The sequence below is a fragment of the Cyclopterus lumpus genome, chromosome 14 (assembly GCF_009769545.1).
Source record: "Cyclopterus lumpus isolate fCycLum1 chromosome 14, fCycLum1.pri, whole genome shotgun sequence".
Classification (NCBI taxonomy): domain Eukaryota; kingdom Metazoa; phylum Chordata; class Actinopteri; order Perciformes; family Cyclopteridae; genus Cyclopterus; species Cyclopterus lumpus.
The window spans coordinates 10698045-10718535 of record NC_046979.1 but is presented as its reverse complement, the minus strand read 5'-3'; the positions used below and the strand labels follow the sequence as shown (position 1 = coordinate 10718535).

Below are 20491 nucleotides of genomic sequence, written 5' to 3'. Positions count from 1 at the left end.
ATAGGGTAATAAACATAATTATAATGTAACATACATAGCAAGTGTCATGCATGCTAAGATAAATAAAAGGCTAGGTAGTGTGTTGCATTACATGTATGAACAGTAAGTTGCTCCCGGCCCATGGCACTTTAATTTAGAAAAGATCAGGTGGATTGGCACGTTATTTGGGGCGTTGTGAAGAAAGTCTTTACCTCTAAATACTGTATACATAAAAAGGAAGCTGGTTTGAAGAAAGGCTCTCACCAATAATTAACAGCTTCAAATTCAGATAGAATATGAACACAGAAACAACCCAGCAGACAAAAACAGATTATATACTTATTATATAGTGTAACTAACAAAAGGAGAATTAAAGAGCTCCCCTTATTGATGACTGTAATACAGCACCAGATAGCACTTGCAGTTGGAACAAAATATACCAAGAACACAGCATCCACAATTAGTAGGTTGCTTTTGTAAAGTGGCATGGAAAGGTCCTCCACTCATCATATGACTCTCCCAATGAAATCCATTTTTAAAAAGCACAGTATTTTCCCCGTTCTCACTTACAAAACAGCTCTTTAAGAGTGGAAAACATGCACACACAGACAATAAAATAATATCTTCATGGCCCTGACAGGATTATGTAAAAAGTATTCTAACATGGATTTTGCATGTTTTTGTGCATTACAACAAATCCTGCACATCACTGTATTGAGTAAACTATGTTGATCTGCTTTAGAAACTTGAATGCGTTTCTTCTATTGTTCCAGGCATCTAATTGTGTACATATAATAGAGAACATCTCTTTACAGGTTCTTGAAACTTTCTTCTGTTGTGAAATTCAGTACCAGATGACCTTTAAGTTAGGGTTAAACATAATTATGAAGAGATGAAGGGTTTTGAGTCTACTGTGTTTTTCTGATATTCCATTTAACCGTAAGTTTCAAGAGCCTGCTAATGGGTGAAAATTAAATATTGTATTTGCTGTAAAATATTCTGAATAGGGTAATGCAGTACTATATTTATATTTCTCTCTCAACTCAGGGTGATGATAAATTGTGTTTTTTAAGAAAGAGATGGTGATACTGTGATCATAGATGCAACGTATGTAAAAAAAGACAGTGACAGATATAGAACTTACATAAGTTTCAAGAGCCTGCTAATTGATTTCGGAAATATATATGGTAAGATTTATAGTTAAGGAGCTATGTGAGGAGAATGTGTTTCTGTGGGAATAACAAATCTATGATGCCACTGAATAAATACATGTTTAAGATTTGATGAAAAGGAAATTATTAGGAATGTATTCAGCCAATAGTGGGAAAAGTGGAGAAAATGGATAAATTGAATACTTTTCATTTAAGGTCCAGGGCCAGTTTAGAAGTCAAGCTAAAATCTCTGCTGCACACCAAGAAGAGAGAAAGGATGGCAACTCTGTGGCATCATTTCTTAAAAGGGGCGAACATAATAATATCACAACTGTACAATATCATGCAATTCAATAAAACAAATCTCCAATAAATACTACCTTTGTGAAGCTTATATTCAAAGCTGGAGGGGAAAAAATGACTAACACTTAATAAAATGCAATCCAATAAAACTAAAAAAACAACTAAGACAGTATTAACAAAACCTGGGTATTAGTAACTTCAAAAAAGCCATTTTATAGCAAGGCTGTTGCAGGGTATTAGCATGGAGTTGGGCTAATGTAATATAATTAACACATTCAATATAACTCAATGGAAAAAGTGGGGCTATAGTTGTCCATTAACTAAATAAATCAGAAGACCGGATGTGTCGTGATTAGTCTTCCTGGGAAAACCCTGTATTGTGTTGGATTGCATCAGACTGAAAATGTGTTCATTCACTGTAGACATCTTCTTTATATTCCTTTCTCTAAAAAGAGGTCCATAAATACACATTTTATTTCAGTTTTAGTACCCAAAAGGTATTTTTCTGAAACTTAAGGGTTTTGACAGGCTATCATTTGTTAGGCAAGAAGGCTAAAAGTGACCAAAGATAAAGCTTAACCTCCTTAACTTAAGTACAAAAAACTTCAAAGATATTCCACACAGACTCTGATGAGGGCTTTAATACTGTTTTTGGCTTCTGAGCATTTCAACTGACAACTCTTTAGAGTGTTCTTAATCTACTGGCTCTCCACAAGGGTGCATCCTCTACCCCTGATGTGTCTGGGTGGCAGTGGTATGCAGCTCTGGTAATGTTAGCTTTGAATATTTTGAGCAGAGATTTTTGGTTGTATGCAACCAATGTAGCGTTAATCCAGATAATTTCTATAATTCATGATTTGCTCTTAGTCATGACGCTTCTTAAGACGTTATGTTTTAACAAGCATTAAAATCACAAATTACAGGCTACTTAGGAGGTAGTAGCACTAGATGTTGCTCTTTTATGCCACAAGCTATATGAGGTAACAGAGGCCAATGTGGGTATGATATATTTTAAACGACTTCTATGTTATTTGAACATGTCTCTTTTTCTTTTTACATTTCCTTAACTGCTACATCCAGACTTCATTGACCTGACACTGTGTGTTTTAAAGTTTGCGGCAAACACCATTACCCAAGTCGGGATAGAAAGGAGTGTTGTGAAAATACGGATGCTCTGTCATGCAGCTTTGTAAAACTGAGCACAAAAAGAGGAGAACGCCAGCAGCTTACCACCTTCTGCGAGGGTCAGGTTTTTTCATTCCTCAGGGTGCGAGTAGTGTTAGGGATCCATCATTCAGCAGTAGCATATTATTCTCTCAGTAACGTTGTTCTGTACCACTATTGAAGCCAATGATTCTCCAGAATTCTCAGTCATGTCATGAAAATTTGATGTCAACCCGTATTTGGGGCTGTGGCTGGGTGTGTCTATAGCCAGGTGAGCAGGCTGTCTCTGTCCATGTGTGACCCGGAGAGAACGGTCTCCATGTCCATCAGAAGGTCTGAACTGAGACCCTCGGGGATGCAAGGCATTAGCTCCTCCCCCTCAGACATCGGGAGCACAGACATCGACTCCTGTACGGTCATCGAGGACGTCTCGCCGGAGTCACCTGGAAGAAGTCAGAGAAGAAGAACTGTGTTGATCAACATTGAGCTGCGAGCATTTTCGTTATTCCAGCTGCACATGTACCCGTGTGTGTATTCTTTTTTTTTCGCACAGGAAGTGTGTATCTACACAAATAAAATGCACGATTCATGTTTTCCATCTTTGTTTCTGTTTAATAGACAAAAAAAGGTTGCAATTCAAAGTAGCAGTCAGTCAAGGCCTTTTTTCTGTGTTCCTTATGTGTATATTTGTAGATGTAATCAGCAAAACTGTTCACACAGCTATTTTTTCCCCTTCGCATTACCACTGACTTACTTGGGTAAGCTATTTTTGTTGATTCAAAAATAAATTATCTCAAATTACACTCTTTAGAAAGGTTACTGCCATAGCTAATTATATATCTTAGTTCTAAGATACATAATGTATAAGTATAGCAGCTAAATAAGCCAAAATCATGACATTAACACTGGCTAAATATGTGACACATTTACTCTCTGATCCCAAAATAAACTGGTGTGCACGTGTGAGTGTGTGTGTGTTACCAGTGTCCATGTGATCCACAGAGCTCAACATGTGGTCCGATGAGCGGGGTAAGCTGCTGACACTCAGACCGCTGTCAGTGCTCTCGTTGCGAGAGTGAGCTCTGCACAAGAACACACACATAAACATTCCTTTATATCAGATTGTCATCTGTTAAAAAAACAAAATGAGTCATCGAAACACGTAAAAACGGCTTGCAGCGAGATCAAAAGATCATTCTGGAAGTGGCCATTCTTTAGATTAATTTACTCGGGAAAAGTAGATTTTCAATGGCATTTCTACACTAGTTACTGCTTTTACTTTAAGCAAAGGATGTGGTCTCTTAATGACTACAGCACTGTGGAAATGAATACTACATTAAAAGAGATCTACAGTAGATATACGTACTATTAAACATGAACTCACCCATTGAGTGTGGGTTCGTGGTTGGAGGCTCTGATCCTGACATCCAGAGAAGGGACGAGCGTCTGTGCGTTCCTGTCATGGTCCATCCCACCAGGCATCTGGTTCCTTCCTCCTGCCTCCTACAAGAAAGACACCAGACTCAGACTCCAGCTCCTTTGACATGAAACAATAGTTTAAAAACTGTTCAATCTAAGCCTAAAGGCCAGAATAGATTAGGCTAGATAGACTAGAAATATTGTAAATGAAGCTTGCAGCTTGTGTTGAGTGATTTAAAATGAAATTAATTTCTTTTGACGGTACATCCAAGTAGTTTTATTTAACCTCTGACCTGTGTGATTTGTGGAGGGAGGCCTTGTTTGCATCTGAGCCTTTCCTTTTCCTGCCTTTGCTGTAGTGCCAAGCCAAGGATGCCCGTGTTCATCTTCTGGGCTGGAACATAAAATTAACAGGAAAAGAACATTTTGACAATTAAGTAAACATTTCAGCAATGACAAATATGAGGAGAGCATGTCAAAACGTTGCGATCTTTCTTATGTTTGTTGCCAAACAGCAACTTGTGATGGTGGATATTGGAACAAAATGCTTCTCATTGACAAACTAGAATTGTCTAGTCAGGAGACACAAATTTGATAGTTTGCTACCTAGACGCGGGTCGACCCACGCGGTGGTCTTATTTATGTGATCGATGTAGAACACCTCTCCATCCGCAGTCACAGCCTTCTCCCAGCCTTCAGGCACTGGACCTGAACAGCAGTGAAAGTACACAGTGAGAAGGCAAATGGTGGATGGAGAGCATGTTGAGAGTGTTGAGAGTAGAAAAGTACAAATCTGGCCCATGTCCTTCAATGTCTGCATAGCTTTTAGTTTATAGAGGGTTTATAAATAGAAGTGAGGGTTAGAGGGTAAATAGCGACAGTGTGGAAACAAATATTTTCCTCTTAAAAGCTCCATTTAGTCAAATTACAATAAAAATATTCAACAGCAACATCTTTTTGCAGAACGACTATTCCCATTATTCTGGATAATCCACTGATTATTTTTTCTTTAATTACACACATTATGGAAGGTTTGCATTGGGATTATTTCTTCATTAGAAAGTAGTTCAAATGAAAACTGTTCACAGTGGGATTATCTAGCGTGACCGGGACATAGTTTTAAAAAAAATTAAAACTTGCTTTCATTGATATTTTGACATTGATTTATTTATGACGTGCTGTGGTGGAAAACAGAGACGCTTCGGCGGCCCAGGGGTTTAAAGGATAGGTTTATAATCAGTCTTAAAATGATAATGAGGTACCCATGTGAACATTGTAATAGTTTTTGCTTCCTGTTCATGCTGTTAAATTCTCTTGCTGACATGGCTCCTGTGTAAATGACAAAAAACACAATCCTGTGCGAACCTGTATTCAAAAGTTTCCTCTTTGTTTCTCCTAGACAGTGTTTCCCTGTTAAGCTGCAAGGGTGGGACGGTAACAAACAACTGACATTAAAAGATATCTGAAGATCTAGCCTCATCTTAGCTTCAGATAAGGTTTTGAATACATTTTTGCACAGAAATATGTCTGTGGAATACATCACTCATCAGTTATATTGGAAGTGCATTAGTAATCAAGTATGAATAGGAGGGTTCATTAGAGGAACAAAACCTGTTTCAATGTCCATGTTGGCACCTTAAGACAATGAAACATCATTAAAGATGCTGACTATGTGATTGTATCATGTCTGTCTTCTTTTCAGCTGTCTATTGTTTCTGTTTTATAAACGCAAAAATAAAATAAATAGGAATTTATCTTTTGTTATTTGGGTAAACCGGCTCTTTAAAAATGTTACACAAGTAGAATTTATGAAAAGATGACAGTCCAATAAGCTATGAGACTTGCATCTAGATAATAAAAACCTGTATAAGTAGAGTCACATCTCTTGTTTTATAGCAGTTTCAATCATCTGGGTCTTTTAGGCTTTAATCTACAAAATAATAATTTGATAATTCCCACCAAAGTCACCAGAGCCATAGACATAGAGACCAAAAACGAAATCCCGAAGAGATCTCACCCAGCAAAGACTGTTGATGGAGTTCAACTATGAAAAGTGTGTCTGTGCTTTTAAAAGGAACTGGGTGGTGAGGAGAGGGGAGCTGAGTGATACCTGTCTCTGGGTTGATGTTCTGTGGTTGCGTGGTGGGTGCTGGGTTGCTGAGGGAGTGGGCGTGGACCGGAGTGCCAGAGATGGGATGCTGAGCTGCAGCTGACTGAAGCTGTGAAAGTCGAGGGTCGTGCCAAGTAGTCGTCTTATCCAGGTGACTGCAAACACACAACAAGTCTCAACATATCTGCATCTGTAACCTGATGGATACGAACTGCGAGGCACGTTTTAACATGGGACCTGCTTTACCTGTACTACCAGTAGCCTTTGACAGGTGTGTGAGCTGTCGGGCCATGTGCTCTCATGAATAAAACTGACTGAAACCACACAGGTTGCAAAACTAGTTGGCACATTTTCTGTTTGCATGCAACGGATTAGTTTGAGTCCTGCACTGCTGAAATTTACCTTTACTTTGAATTATATAATTTCTCAAGCAAAATATTCAAGAAGGATAGTTTCTGTAACAATCTAAAGAAGCATTTTAAATGGATTTAACAAAAGTAGTGATTGGTTGATTAAATCAGTTTGATGATCGAGATAACGTTTTGATAATTTTAATAATATTATAATTTCAATTATTATTAGCAAAAATAGAGATTTGCTTCTCTCAGCTTCTCAAATGTGAAGATGTACAGCGTTTGACAGTTGAATTGATTATTAAATTGAACTAAGAATGATCATTAGTTGCAGCCAAACAGGTTGAGAGCAGATATAGAAATGTAGATGTGAGAACAAGGTGGAGCTGACTCTTTGGGTCATTCTGAATAGAAACCTTTCGGGTAACCTGCAGTGCGACAGATCGAACGCAAAGATAAACAGAGGTTCGGCCTTACTTGAGGAAGTATCGTTGGCCAGTAGGTGTTTTGGCCATTTCCCAACCGTGGGGGAGTGGCACGTCATCAGGTATGATTGGTGCTGCCGCTACATCAGCTGCTTGAGTGGAGAGTGAGTTGACTGGAAGGGAGGCAGGGGAGGAATGGGCGCGGACGTGATGAGGAGTGAGGGAGCCACACACACCTCCATCCGAACTGGCCTGACGAGAAACAATCAGGATTAACAACTCCCACAACGAGACACCAACAGCAATCAGAAAAATAAACCACCAAGAAGAAAAGGTTTGGAGCCAAGCTGCAAAAACAAACGCTGAGAGGAAGAACTGTGAAATTGGCTCCTTTACTTTAGAATATATATATATATATATATATATATATATATATATATATATATATATATATATATATTCTTTAGGAAGTTCTCTGAAATCTAGTGAACAGATCAGTCAATAGTTCAGATTTTTTAGTGATAATATGGTTAATAAAATATCGATGTTAGAGTCACACCTACAAATCAAAAGCGAAAGAGTCAAGAGGTGTTTGTTGGTAATGAAACATAAACAATTTATAACCCATTCAACGTGAAATATATGGTCGGAAAGGCATCTTTGTTGGTAACGGACAGTTGGGAGTGCAGGTAAAACTCTGTTACAGCTTTCTAGTCGAGAGGATCGGGCCAACATGTGACCTGCTTGGGAATAGCCATGAAAAATACGAGGATCTTCACTCAATGTCGCTTGAACAAATCTAGTGGGATCATTTATATTCCAATTCATAATGATGATGAATGGGTTTCTTGGGAAAAACTCAGAAACACCTTCAAATATAGCCAGCTAAGTGCTAATTTTATCATATTATATTGAGTATTTGAGGCAATATCGGGCATATTCTATAGTTTGCTGCTTCAACTATTAGTGCATCCGTCAATAAAACAACAGAAGAGTTTTCTGTGGCAAGGATGAAAGTCTTAAAAGTACAAAAAAATATGCCCAAATCAGGTAAAAACTGAATCAGAATAGAGTAACAGGTGACGAAAATAAACCCTCACTCAATTAGTGTTGAATTGTTTTTCAATCATTTGTTTTAATAGCATAAATGTGCTGGTTGCAGCTTCTCACATGTGTGGATATGATGCTGTTTGTTTACATGATAGTAAATTAAATATATTAGGTTTTTTTTGGAGTGTTGGTCGACTAAAAGCAGACCTCACCGTGGGCTGTGGGAACTTGTACTGAGCAGTATTTTTTCCACTAATTCATAAACAAAAAAAATCTAACAATTAGGAAAATAATCTGTAGATGAAGCAATAATGACAATTATTGTAATTTTCAAACCAATCTAAGCGGACATATAAAAATGATCTGGATTAATTAAGTTATCAATTTCTGGAGTGTTATTGATATATTGTCCCTCTCCGGTATGAAGATACAGAAGGTAAACCAACTAGGAATAAGAAACAGCTTTTCCTATATTTATTTTTTTTGTATGCAACGCCATCACTCACTGCAGACCGTGTGTTGGCATTGCAGAGGATTACTGTTGCTCTGGTCACTCAGTGTGCATTGCAGGGCTACTTTCTCCATAGTTGACGTCGTTTGTGGTCTGGACACATGAGTGTTGCTCAGTAAACCAGCATGGTGCAGTTTGTAATACTTGTCTGGAGTGGCCTCGAGAATCCGGCTGCCTGAAGAAGGAGTCCGGCAGTTTCCTCATCCTCATGGGCAGAGAGGACGGCTGTCTGGCCGACTTGCTGGGGTTCATCACGGCGCTGAAGAGGGCCTCCAGCTCCGTCTGCGAGTCCCCGCGGACGTGCACGATCTGCTGCCCGACCGGAGGCGCGCCGCGGTGCGCGTCCATGTCGCCAAAGTTTGGTGTCGAAACAAATCTGTCGAAAAGTTACAACACACAAACAAACAGAAAATAAACGTCAGACTCGTTAATACTAGAAGCGGCTGAGTGCTGCAGATATGATCGGATTTGTTTACACTTTAACACCCCCCACCCCCCACCCCATTTGAACGTGTGTGTCCTTGTCTGTTTCAAACTGTTACATCTCGGAAGTTAATCAGCTGTGAAACGAAGCTCAATCGTCGGGTAAAGAAGTCGAAAGAGCGCAAGTTAAAGCAGTGATCGCTGACAAAAATCAATCTCAACAGCGTACAACACGTTACATGCCTCCCACATACCTTCAAGCAGCCAGACCGTTTCCCCCCTCTCTCTCTCTCTCTCTCTCTCTCTCCCTCCCTCCCTCTCTCTCTCCCTCTCTCTCTCCGTATTCCTACAGGGAAAATAAACTGGAGAAATCACAGCCGGGAAAATACTCAGTCGGACACCGATTTCCGATGCAAACGTTAACCTAAAAGTCTTCTCGAGTGGGAAAAAAAAACGTGAACAAATGTGAAACTAGTGGGAGAAAAGTGATTCCAGCGAGACCTCCAAACTTTTTCTCACATCCACTGTTGAGTCCAGATTCATGTGATAGTGCTGAGGGGCGGGGTTGCGGGGTTTAAAGCTGCCGCAGTAGTTGCAGGGGAAGTATTTCACTCTGAGCAGACTTAAACAACAACAACACGGCTTTGAACACAAGTTTATTATTGTTTTATTTACAGCTCCAATTGTATCAAACATGTCACTTTCAGACCTGAAAATGCACGAAAATCCGTGACAGTAGAGTCAACTGATAGCCTTTGCTTTAACCCCCCTACAGTTTCCAGTTAGTGCGGATTTCTCCTGCTGAAGGAAAGAGGCAGAGAGCCAAGTGGAGACAGAGGTGGCAAGAGAAACCCGAAGATGATACACTGAGAGGAGAAATGAGGCGTGGGGTATTTTCTGGTCTGGCTTTTTTTGGGGGGGGGGGAGATTGGGAAGTTGCACTGAGAAAACATCCGCCCCTGATGAGGCCAACTCAGCCAGAGCCTGTTTGTGAATGCAGTCCCGCAGCCACAGTGCCCTGCCCTCTAGTGGAAGACACGCGCACAGCGAGCCGCAGCTCAGCTGGCCAACAGATTGAATTCAAGAAAAAATGTCTGCATGGAATGGTGTTATTATTCACAATGCATCCAATAACTCATTAAGTTATTGAGTCATCAGAAGCCAACAGAGTTGATATAGATGGAGTGGGACGTTTTACAATTGGTAATAAAACTCATGGAAGGATATTTTTCACACACAATGTTTATTCTCACTTCTCACTTTGTATATTGTTTTGTTTTTGTACGGATCACAGTGACATCTCTTCTCACAGTAATGTGTCATTCTTTACATTTGCTAATCTTCTTACTGTATATCTTTATATGGGCTAATGTTTGCATCTGGTTTGGTGCTAAACAGCATTTCATTGTTCTTACTGTGTGCACATTAAATCTAATCTAAGAAGATATGATGTCAAACAGAGTGGAATAAAATAATTTTAACAAGCTGCTTGAGGGGAAATATAAGGATACAACTGAATGTTAAGGAATTAGAAGATGTTATACTTGTATATCTTTAATTTATTTGGATTTAGATTAGATTAGTATTTTGGTTCAATATTTGTAAATCAACTGTCATAACTGTCATGATGTGCATGCCTCTCTGGGGTTTTGATGCCAACATGTTGCTCACCTGAGTCATTTGCAACAATACTTCTATTTGAAGTTCATTCTGTGTTCCTCTCAATATTGTGTTGATTCAATAAAGAATTGTTGTTGACACAGTAAGACATGCTTTTTTTATACATGGTGTTCAGTTATCATTGATAAGACAATATGCACTACTACAATTTGTTCTAAAATTATCAGTAGTTTCTGTGTGTGAAGAATTCAGAGGCCCCACAGGAAAAAAGATAAACATATTCACAATTGTCATGTAGTACAAACCAAAGCGCAGCAGATGGCACTGTCCTATATTTGAACACATATGAAGCTTATTTTGTTTTTCATAACTTTCAAAATGATTAACTTTTTGTGATGTAAATGTGTTTTGTGATTATTACCTCTGCCGGATTTCTTTATCAGTGCCCTTTCAGAGGGCCCGACCACACCAGTGACACACACACGGTGACTTATCACGTGCCTCTGCTCATTCCCATCAAAACAGTTAGAAAAGACAACTGGTTTAATTTCACAAACAAATAATTTCATATTCAAGTATTTATTTAGGAGCTTGGGACTCTGGAATGTGTTGGCGAGAAGAATATAAAAACGAAAACAAAACACTGAGTGAAGCTAATTATCATTAAATTAACTTTTGTTTAAGAGAGGACAAACTGAAATGCGTTTGGAAGAAAAACTAATTCACCAATGATATATTTAGGCGACTGCTGTTGGTATATTTTTTATTATTAAAGAGATAATTTGCTATCTCTGGAAATACACTAATTTGCTTCAACAAGACTGACAGCCTGTGTAAAGCACGCAGCTGAAGCATCAGACGATTATCTTAACTTATTATAATGGAAAAACCTACTTGGAAACAGCTAGAAAGGCTCTTCCCACCTCTAAAACTCACCAATTAATATGTTGATCCATGCTGTGATGGCCACACCCACATCCACACCCTCAGACATTTGGTGATGTAATATTCCACTCACCTCCACTTTTTATTATTTTTGGTTTATGTTCAGTTACAGGCAACTTTCCCATATTCAAACCACCAACACAGTTTGATTTGGTATCTTGGTTTATTAGCAATTATTAAATGTACTGCTGTTAACACTTAAATTCTGTTTTGTAACTTGTACTGATATAATGATTTCTTCTTTTGAGTTACTGTGCTGCAGAGTTCAGTTTCATTTAACTCTATTAGGGCCAAATTCAGCTACGGTTGCTTTGCTTTTTTCCATTTTTGTGGTCAATAAAACCCAACTTTTTCATATCCAAATACCGGCGTCTGGTGTCCAACTTCTGAGGGAGTTAGTGCCTGAACAAAGCAGATTTAATGTGTTGATTAGTGATTTAGTTTCAGACAGAGATGGGCTCTTTCCATGTAAACATAAATATATGCTTTCATTGTACACTCTCATATCGGTTTGCTAAATATGAAGCCAGCAGCAGTTTCCCCTGCTTCTGGGCTTTATGCCAAGCTAAATTAACGTCTCTCAGCATTAGCTTTATATTCAACATACAGAAAAGAAAGTGAACAAGAAAATGAATAAGTACATCAAGTATGTCATTGCTTTCAACCATCGAATGTTTTTTTTTAATGTATGATACCTTTACAAGGACCGTAGGCGAGGCTTTATGGTAAAGAGACACCACTCTTGTTTGAATGTTCTCATTATCTCGCCTGGAAGATATAATGTGTCATTCACATGCGTAGACCGCTTTACAAGAGCATGTAACATAGGACAGATGTGGGGGCCCCGGGGCCAGGGCACCAGGCTTTTCACATTCCTCTCACTGACCATGGCTGTAAACTCACTCAGGTTCAGAACAGCAGCAAAGCTTTTCTTTAACTCTCACAGCAAAGTTTTCCAGGAACTCGACAGGCCGGCCGACTCCAGCTGGACCTTGACAGGAATGTGCTGTTGCTCTCTTCCTCACTGCTTAACTGCCCATTTAAGAAATAATTGGTCTGCCCCTCTGGGTGGCTGTTTTTGGATGAGTCAATGGTCATGGAGAAAGACAAGAGGGAGGTAACATGAGCACGAGAGGCAGAGACACCCCATCATGCCTTCCCTACATCCTACCTTCAGCTCCCACACTAAGACACAAGCAGAGAGAAAGTGTTCCTACATTAAAACAAGCTGCTCATTTCCCGTTCCCCACATCTGTTTCTAATGCTGGCGGCAGGATATAACCTGTAAAATAAATGGGAAATATACGCACAGAGGGGGAAGGCAATCGCTCCTTACCACAAATCCAGAATCAGCACATTCAGCTAGCCTACTTGTCAGAAACATATCCAGACTTTTAGCACCAGCCCTTTTATAAATCTGACCAGGTCTTACAGGGGATGTTGTCATGAGAATTTACAAAACAAAGTGGGAGTGACTGGTGGAGGTGGAGAAAGTGAGGCAGTCAAGAGAGGAAGCAGGGAGAAGTTTGACAACTGAGAGGAAGGACGGACTACAATCGGCAGCAAGGCTGGACATGTGAGGGAAAAGAGCCGAATAAAGCATCAATGAAGGAGCGACTGCTGGTGATATTCAGGAAATAATTCCAGTCAGACAACATGATGTGGATGACAACTGTCATTCTACTGCTTCTGCCTCATCTGCTTTCCTCCACTGTATGTATGATATGCATGTCAATGTGTCAGGGATTATTGTATTATTGTTTAAATTATATTTCTTTTGTGCTTTATTTCCTGTGTCAGATATAGACAGGAACGGGGAAGAGAGAGGGGACATGCAGCAATAGGGACACTTGTTGGATTTGGTCAAATTCAAACCTGTGCCAATAATGATTGTATTAAAGCATTTCTTTGCAGATGAGTATAAATTGCTTCAAGAAACGCTGACGCAATCAAGGAGATCCAAGGCTTTAGAGTTAGGCATCATGGATGGATCATGTATGGGGAATCTTTCTTTTCTTTTCTTTGTTTTTAACATTAACATCATCATTAATATAATATAATGTTTGTGTTTTTCTGTCTTTTTGGACTGTAAATTAATTTACACGATCACATTGTAGGGACTCGCCTTCCTTTTCTGGACAAATTGTACTTCCCCATTATGTAAATCATTATATTTTAGGGTGAATACTTGATTTTAGGATACGTCTAAGTTAAGGTCGGAGTAAAGTTGGTTTTAGGCTGGTAGTTGTTAAGGTTATGGTGAAGTTAATGTGTGTGTGTAAATAAATAAAGCAAACCAAGTTATAGCATTGAAATATATTAAAGCTGCCAGGTATTATTATTATTCAATTTGTATATTAATATGAAACTCTGAGGACTTATTCCCAGACTAAAATAACTTGACAAGATCGAGATTAAAGAATAAATGTGCTTTCTTATTTTCTGCCACTGTTTTTTTTTGCAGGATTTAAAAACAGGATATTGCAGTTGTGTGTGGCTGTGTGTTTTTGTAGCCAACCAACGTGGTTGATCCCCAGATGAGTTAATATGTTCATGTGTCCACCGTGGCAGAGAGGTTAGATACAGAAGCTGGTCAGCACATTGTGTTCTGCTCTATCAAGTACAGCACGCAATGTATAATTGCAGACTCTCACCTGTGGATTAAACCCTCACTGTAGTTCTCTCTTGACTGCCAGGACACAGGACAGAGCAGTTTTTTCAGCCAATCAGAAATAGTCAACGAGGACCTCTCTGATGCTTCGGTCAAAGGCCAGAAACATCCCGGAGGCGTCAAAAGTCAGGATACATGCTCCATCCCATGTGACATCACTGTCAAGCTGCTACGAGATGAGAAACATTCAATATGTGGTAAAAACATTTAAATAAATCTCTTTCCTGGTTATATTGTTACATCTTCCATAATCATCTGTTGTTTAGAACGTGTGTGTGTGTGTGTGGGTGTGTGTGTGTGTAGGCCAGTTACAGCAGTCTCTGTTAGCGTTTGGACGCAGCACCCGGAAGCTGATCCGGGATGTGATGGAGGAGCAGGAGAGAGCCCTGGACATCCTCAGCAGTCAGGTAAAGTAAAGTCTTCTTTTTCTCTCCTAGTAACAGGGTTTGTAAGTGTGTGATTGGTTGGCTGAATGAACACCAGTGTCACATTTCCAGGTCACAGAGCTGATGACCAAAGTGCAGACGCTCAGCTCTGAGGTGCAGAGAAGCAACGCTGAGCTCTACTCCATCAAACCTGTGCAATCCCATGGTAACTCACATACAAACACTGGTGATGACACAACATGCATTCATACAAATTATATATATATATATATATATATATATAGTCAGGAGGAGTGACTCTGGAGGAGCTTTCTTCACCATGAACTAGCATTTACTATTTCAGTATATCTAAAACCAATAAATTGATAACTATATGTCTTTCACAAAAAATAATGTCAAATGTATGATGCAAATACATTCTTCTTTATGAATGCATCCTCTTGTGAATGTTAATTTTCTTCCTGATAATAAAAGAGTGTGTTTGCTTTGATTAGGACGAGACTGCACCGACATCAAGGACAATCTTTTGTCGGTCGTCCCCAAGATCCCCAGTGGTATTTACATCGTCCACCCAGAGAATACGGACTCTTCTTTCGAGGTAGATGTACACCAATACTTCAGTCATTCAGTCTGTCACTTAATCGTCAGTCAAAACAACACAACCTGTGCTGCAGGTTTTCTGTGAGATGGACTACATGGGAGGCGGATGGACGGTGATGCAACGGAGGACTGATGGATTAACTGACTTCAAACGAGCCTGGGCTGATTATGTCGATGGCTTTGGAAACCTTGCAGGTTGTGTGAAATTACTTTAGACACTGACAGAAGCCTGTTTCCTGTAAATAGCTTTAAAATCAACATGAGGACGTTGAGGTGTTACAGTAAGAACACCAGCTAATGTCTGCAAGGTGTGGCGGCCCACTGCTCAAGAACATCAGTTAACATGCAGACCTAGACACTGTGAGTTTGTAAGATGAACATTAATACATACGTCACATGACCTAAAGTATTACATCCAATTGTGATGGTTGAATAGTGTTCCTCTGAGAAGACTTTCAACAATATTTTGGCTCTTGTCTTTCAGCCACACAAGCCTTAGTGAGGTCTTTGCCTTTGTGTAGGCCTTTCAATATCCACTCCAAACTAGGAAAACCATCTTTATGGACCTGGTTATGTGCACAGGAGCATTGTCATGTTGAAACAAGACAGAGCCTTCCCCAAACTGTAAGCTGTTATGTTAACATTTCCATTAGCATGGTGCATTGATCCGTTATTTCATTATTCTTATTTAGTGTGTGTAAACTGTTTTACTTTTCATGAATTTGCTGGATGTTAAATCCAAATCTTAAGAAAGTGTTATAATGGCAGTCTCTTAATTTCTTATATAATGGTAAATGTTTGTTCAGTGCTACAACATATGAAACATAAGATGCAGTGTAAAAAAACAACTTGTTGATATTGTTGAATCTTTTAGAATCTTCTTTAAATCTTTAGGATGCATTTTAAGATGCATTTTATGCTGTCTCACTTACACATGTTGGAGATTAATTGCGCACTTGACAATGATATTAGTAACGGCACAATCTCTTTTTTGTATGCGTGTGTGTGTGTGTGCGTGTGTGCGTGTGCACGTGTGTGTGCGTGTTTGTTTGTTTGTGTGTGTGTGTGTGTGTACAGGAGAACACTGGTTGGGTCTGAAGAAGGTATTTCATATCGTAAACCAGAAAGATACTCGGTTCCAACTTCACGTCGCTCTGGTGTCCCATGATGATGTCATCTCTTATGCAGCATATGATGATTTCGACCTGAACAATGAAACACTGTTCTTCAGTATACACCTGGGCAGATATGCAGGCAGCGCAGGTACGACTTAATTATTCCAGACGTAAAAGTAATCGACAAATGTTGTGCTTTTCCCCCCGACACAATGCAAACTCACACTGATGATAAATGCCCTTATATATGTTCACAATCAACATGTGCACGTCTGCATACCTGTGTGCATGGCTGTGTGTGTTCAGGTGATGCATTCCGCGGCTACGACCAGGATCAGAACCAGGACACGGCTCCCTTCAGCGCCTCGGACGTGGACAATGACGGCTGTAATCCTTCCTGCTCCATCGACGACCGCACAGTGGAGAGCTGCAGCGGCCAGCACAACCAGACAGGATGGTGGTTCAACCAGTGCGGCCTGGCAAACCTCAACGGCTCCCCCGAAGATGCAGAGCAAAACCAGGGGCAGAGGATGCGCATTTTGTGGGACACCTGGAGACAGAACGGAGTCCCACACACCATCAAATCCGTCACGATGAAGATTAGGAGGATTGCAACCAATAACTGACAGAGAGGAGAAGCAGAGGGAGAGAGGAAGAAAGCACATATTGTAAAAGTTGCACTGCATCGTTGTAGAACCTGAAGTTCTAATAAAACCGGATGAAAGGATATCTTGTTTTCATTGTTTCCCCTCATTGTAACAAATCACCTGCTTGGACATTTGAAATTTTGCTTCGACTCTTGAGGACAAATATGCCTGATATAATATTGCATATATAACAACAACAAACATAAAACAATATAGTCTATCAGAGGAAGAAAAGTAAAACAACAAAAATAAATACAATGTTCTTTTAAGGCACCCTTTAAATGTTTTAAAATGTTTGTAAACTAATGGCTTTATTAATTGTTGATGAATAATTAACTAATGCTTTATTGATCAGGTATTAATAAAAGCAATTTGTGGGTTGCCAAGTTGCTTTATGAGTAGCAGGTCATCAATTCAATTCAATTCAATTTATTTAGTATAGCCCAAAATCACAAATTAAAAATTTGCCTCAGAGAGCTTTACAATCTGTACACATACATATATGTATTACTCAAGTAATGTACTAACCCTTAATCAAACCATTAGTTAAAGCTTAAAAAGACCTGATCCAAAGTTCTCTGTCGAGCTCCAACGATTGTGTCAAAGCAGGAGAAACCCCAGCGGAAAGTTTTAGGAGCAGCTGGTGAATATACACAGTTTATATTCCTAGAAACAATTACACTAAATATGCTCTGGCAATATATTGTGATACTGGGATCGGATTACAACAGGTGGTGGAGCCTGTGCTGATTTCTGCCTTGGACAATCTTCGAAAGGAATAATGCAAGATAATGATGAAAGAACTCCTGAAGTGTAGGCACACACCTTATTCTTGTTTTACAAATTATAGAGGGAAGCATTAAAAGCAGCAACTATGAATGCAGCAACTATCAAGCTGAGTAAATCTGTACTGTGAAGTTAAAATGTGACTGGCAGCAGCAGGTGAACTCCTGAACCACCGATCCACTCCAGTAGGAGGTGTTGTGGATCGCTCTCAACATGGTGTGTTATTTGATACTTACATATACACAAAGATGTGTGTGTTATTTTTTCTGCAGCAACTTTAATCCCTGCCGGAATTTGTGAACTCTCTGCTGCGGTGCTGGAGGAAGAGGAAGAAAAGGAAGGCAGTCTTTCGCTCTCCTCTGACATGATATCAAGTTAATCTGGCCGCACTGTTTAAGACTTCGTCCCTGTCTCCAAAATAGTTTGCCTCTTTCTCCAGAATCTGTAGATACAGACAGCTTTGGCATGCTTTTTGAATCTTTTCTTTGATATTGTCTGTATCAGGTGCAATCAGAGGTGTCCGAGTCCGGGATGGACCTCCATGAAGTATGCTTTCCTTAGATATGGTTGGAGGGGGTGCAGGGTCAGTGACCTCTTCGTCCTCTAGATTGTTCCTATGACTTTCCGCAGAGCGAAAAATCTGTTTCAGGTGTTGCAGCAACTTCTGTTGGGGGGACAACTAGTTGAGGATTCGTCATTGAGGATTTGTCATGCTTAAATGTGGTACATTCCCAGCGACTGATTGACATCATCAGCTTGCCGAGATTCGCAGCAGCATGTTCAACGACCTCTTAGATGAGGATGTTGGCAATCTCTTCCATGTTCTCTGTTTATTTGTCCATGGTTCTTGAAATTGTATTCTAGTAGAGAAACAATAATTTATAAGCAGTGCCGGCAGAAAAATGTCTTACATCAAGGTGAAAGTACAACAATGTTAATGTCCTGCATTCAGAATTTTAGTATTAGCTGTATAATATGCTCAGTACATAATCCTGATGTAAAACATCACTACGACAATCATTATTTATTTTCTTTTGTCACATTTCACGTGTGATGCTCTCTGTAACTGTTCTTGTGTTAAACAAGTATATAGGAATACATGCTTTAGCTGATATAACCACGTTTCAATCATCTGTTTAAATTGTGCAAATGTACTGCTGCTGCTTCAGTAAGGTGCATTTAACCTGCGTACCTGTCTCTCTTCATACAACTTCAGATGAGATGGATTTGCTTGTTTTGTCTCTTTCACTCTACTTTTCTTATTAAGATCTTAAGCTTTAGTCAGTGTGTTTTTCTCCTGTGTTAAGTACAGATGCTTTAATCTCTGTCAATTCACTCTGGAGAATATGTATTTATATATATATATATATATATATATATATATATATGTATATATATATATATATATATATATATATATATATATATATACATATACACACATGGAAGAAATTAGTATGGTGACATTTGTATTACTGTTGTTCACTATCATGTCATAATAAGACTAACTAAAATGGAAAATGTCATCATGCTAATTTCTTCCATGTTATGTTTACTTTTCTTTTTTATTACTGCAATAATGCTGTCAGTTTCAGGGTCCTGATATTGTGCATGCTGGTTTACTGTCACACTGCCATGGCCAATTGGGACACTTTAATAGAGTTAAATCATTGTTAAAGTTATTAATACCTGTGCTTTTGCTATATGACCGTTAAAATTATTGCTGTGACACCGTCATAACTGTTTTAACGTCACAATGCTCTGCGATGTGGGTTATTCTTTGAGCAAATGCAGAGTTGCAGACATTAGGAAAGTGCACAGTACATGTAGAGTGTCCCATTACTGCCACAGTTTTTGGCACCAACATTTTCCAATCTCCTTATTTATGCACAGTAGCACACACATATTAGTGTGTGTGTGTGTGTGTTTGTGTGTGTGCGTGTGTGTATGTGTGTGTGTATTGGTTCATTGACCCTAGTAATACACACACTAGACCACACAAGGAGCCAGAGCTCCAAAAATGTTATCAACAGAATCAATGGTATCAAAACCCATACACAGAAAATAACTATCCATGTGCTTGGCCACTCATTTCCCCCAAATAAGAGTGTGTATTTTTGAGTTGACAGTGTTTACATTTAGGGTCTGTTCTGTTCTGAGGAGGACATCTTAACAAACATTTGCGCTGGTGACATTTGTCAAAGTTTACCGCTTTTCATCCTGCCATCCTCCCCGTGAAATGTGACGCTGTTACGTCATGTAATGTCCAAAGTGACTAATCTTCAGCAATCAGGGCCTTAAAAGGCAACTTTCACTGCTACAATCGTACATCAGAGACTCTGCTTTATCAGATGTTTGCATGTCGACGTGTTGCTGTAATGTAATGGGTGTTTTATGTGAAATTCAGCTTCAAAAAACAGACAGACAAAGAAGAACACATTGTACCATCAGAAACAATAAATACAACTGTGTGTGTGTGTGTGTGTGTGCGTGTGTGCGTGCGTGCGTGCATGCGTGCGTGTGTGTGTGTGTGTGTGTGTAACAACAACACTGGGTGCTGTGAATCATCTTTGACCTGCTGGTGATAAAATACTTGTATGCATGCTTCAATCACAGACTTTATACACACACATATATACTGTATATGTATGTGTACGTGTGTGTGTGTGTAGGATGGTAAGTCGTTTTCCCACACTGGACAGAGATCATTGGAGAGTGGGAGCACACAGGAAGCATAATCTACTGGGAATTTAAACCCAGAGGAATCTCATCTGCTGTTCATCAGCCATCAGTTACTCCTGCACGCATGCACACACACACACACACACACACA

At 39.4% G+C, this 20491-nt stretch overlaps 2 protein-coding genes across 5 annotated transcripts; one reads left to right on the top strand and one right to left on the bottom strand.

Annotated features, from left to right (window-relative positions):
- Window positions 1–527: 527 nt before the first annotated feature.
- LOC117743004 (transcriptional coactivator YAP1-like) lies at window positions 528–9433 on the bottom strand. 4 transcript variants are annotated; one of them, XM_034550718.1, is made up of 9 exons: window positions 9143–9414; window positions 8610–8841; window positions 6957–7156; window positions 6127–6281; window positions 4623–4724; window positions 4310–4410; window positions 3982–4100; window positions 3579–3679; window positions 528–3040 (listed from the first exon to the last, which is right to left on the bottom strand). In XM_034550718.1, the coding sequence occupies exons 2-9, from the start codon at window positions 8811–8813 to the stop codon at window positions 2859–2861; spliced, it is 1164 nt and encodes a 387-aa protein (XP_034406609.1). In that variant the 5' UTR covers window positions 8814–8841; window positions 9143–9414; the 3' UTR covers window positions 528–2858. The 4 variants fall into 4 exon arrangements, with proteins under 4 accessions (XP_034406609.1, XP_034406610.1, XP_034406612.1 ...); XM_034550719.1 differs by having other exon boundaries at window positions 9390–9407; XM_034550721.1 differs by lacking the exon at window positions 4623–4724 and having other exon boundaries at window positions 9143–9433.
- Window positions 9434–12549: 3116 nt separating this feature from the next.
- angptl5 (angiopoietin-like 5) lies at window positions 12550–16905 on the top strand. Its single transcript, XM_034550473.1, has 8 exons — window positions 12550–12570; window positions 14150–14321; window positions 14428–14531; window positions 14622–14715; window positions 15005–15108; window positions 15185–15305; window positions 16188–16373; window positions 16532–16905. The coding sequence occupies exons 1-8, from the start codon at window positions 12550–12552 to the stop codon at window positions 16849–16851; spliced, it is 1122 nt and encodes a 373-aa protein (XP_034406364.1). The 3' UTR covers window positions 16852–16905.
- The last annotated feature ends 3586 nt before the right edge of the window (window positions 16906–20491 follow it).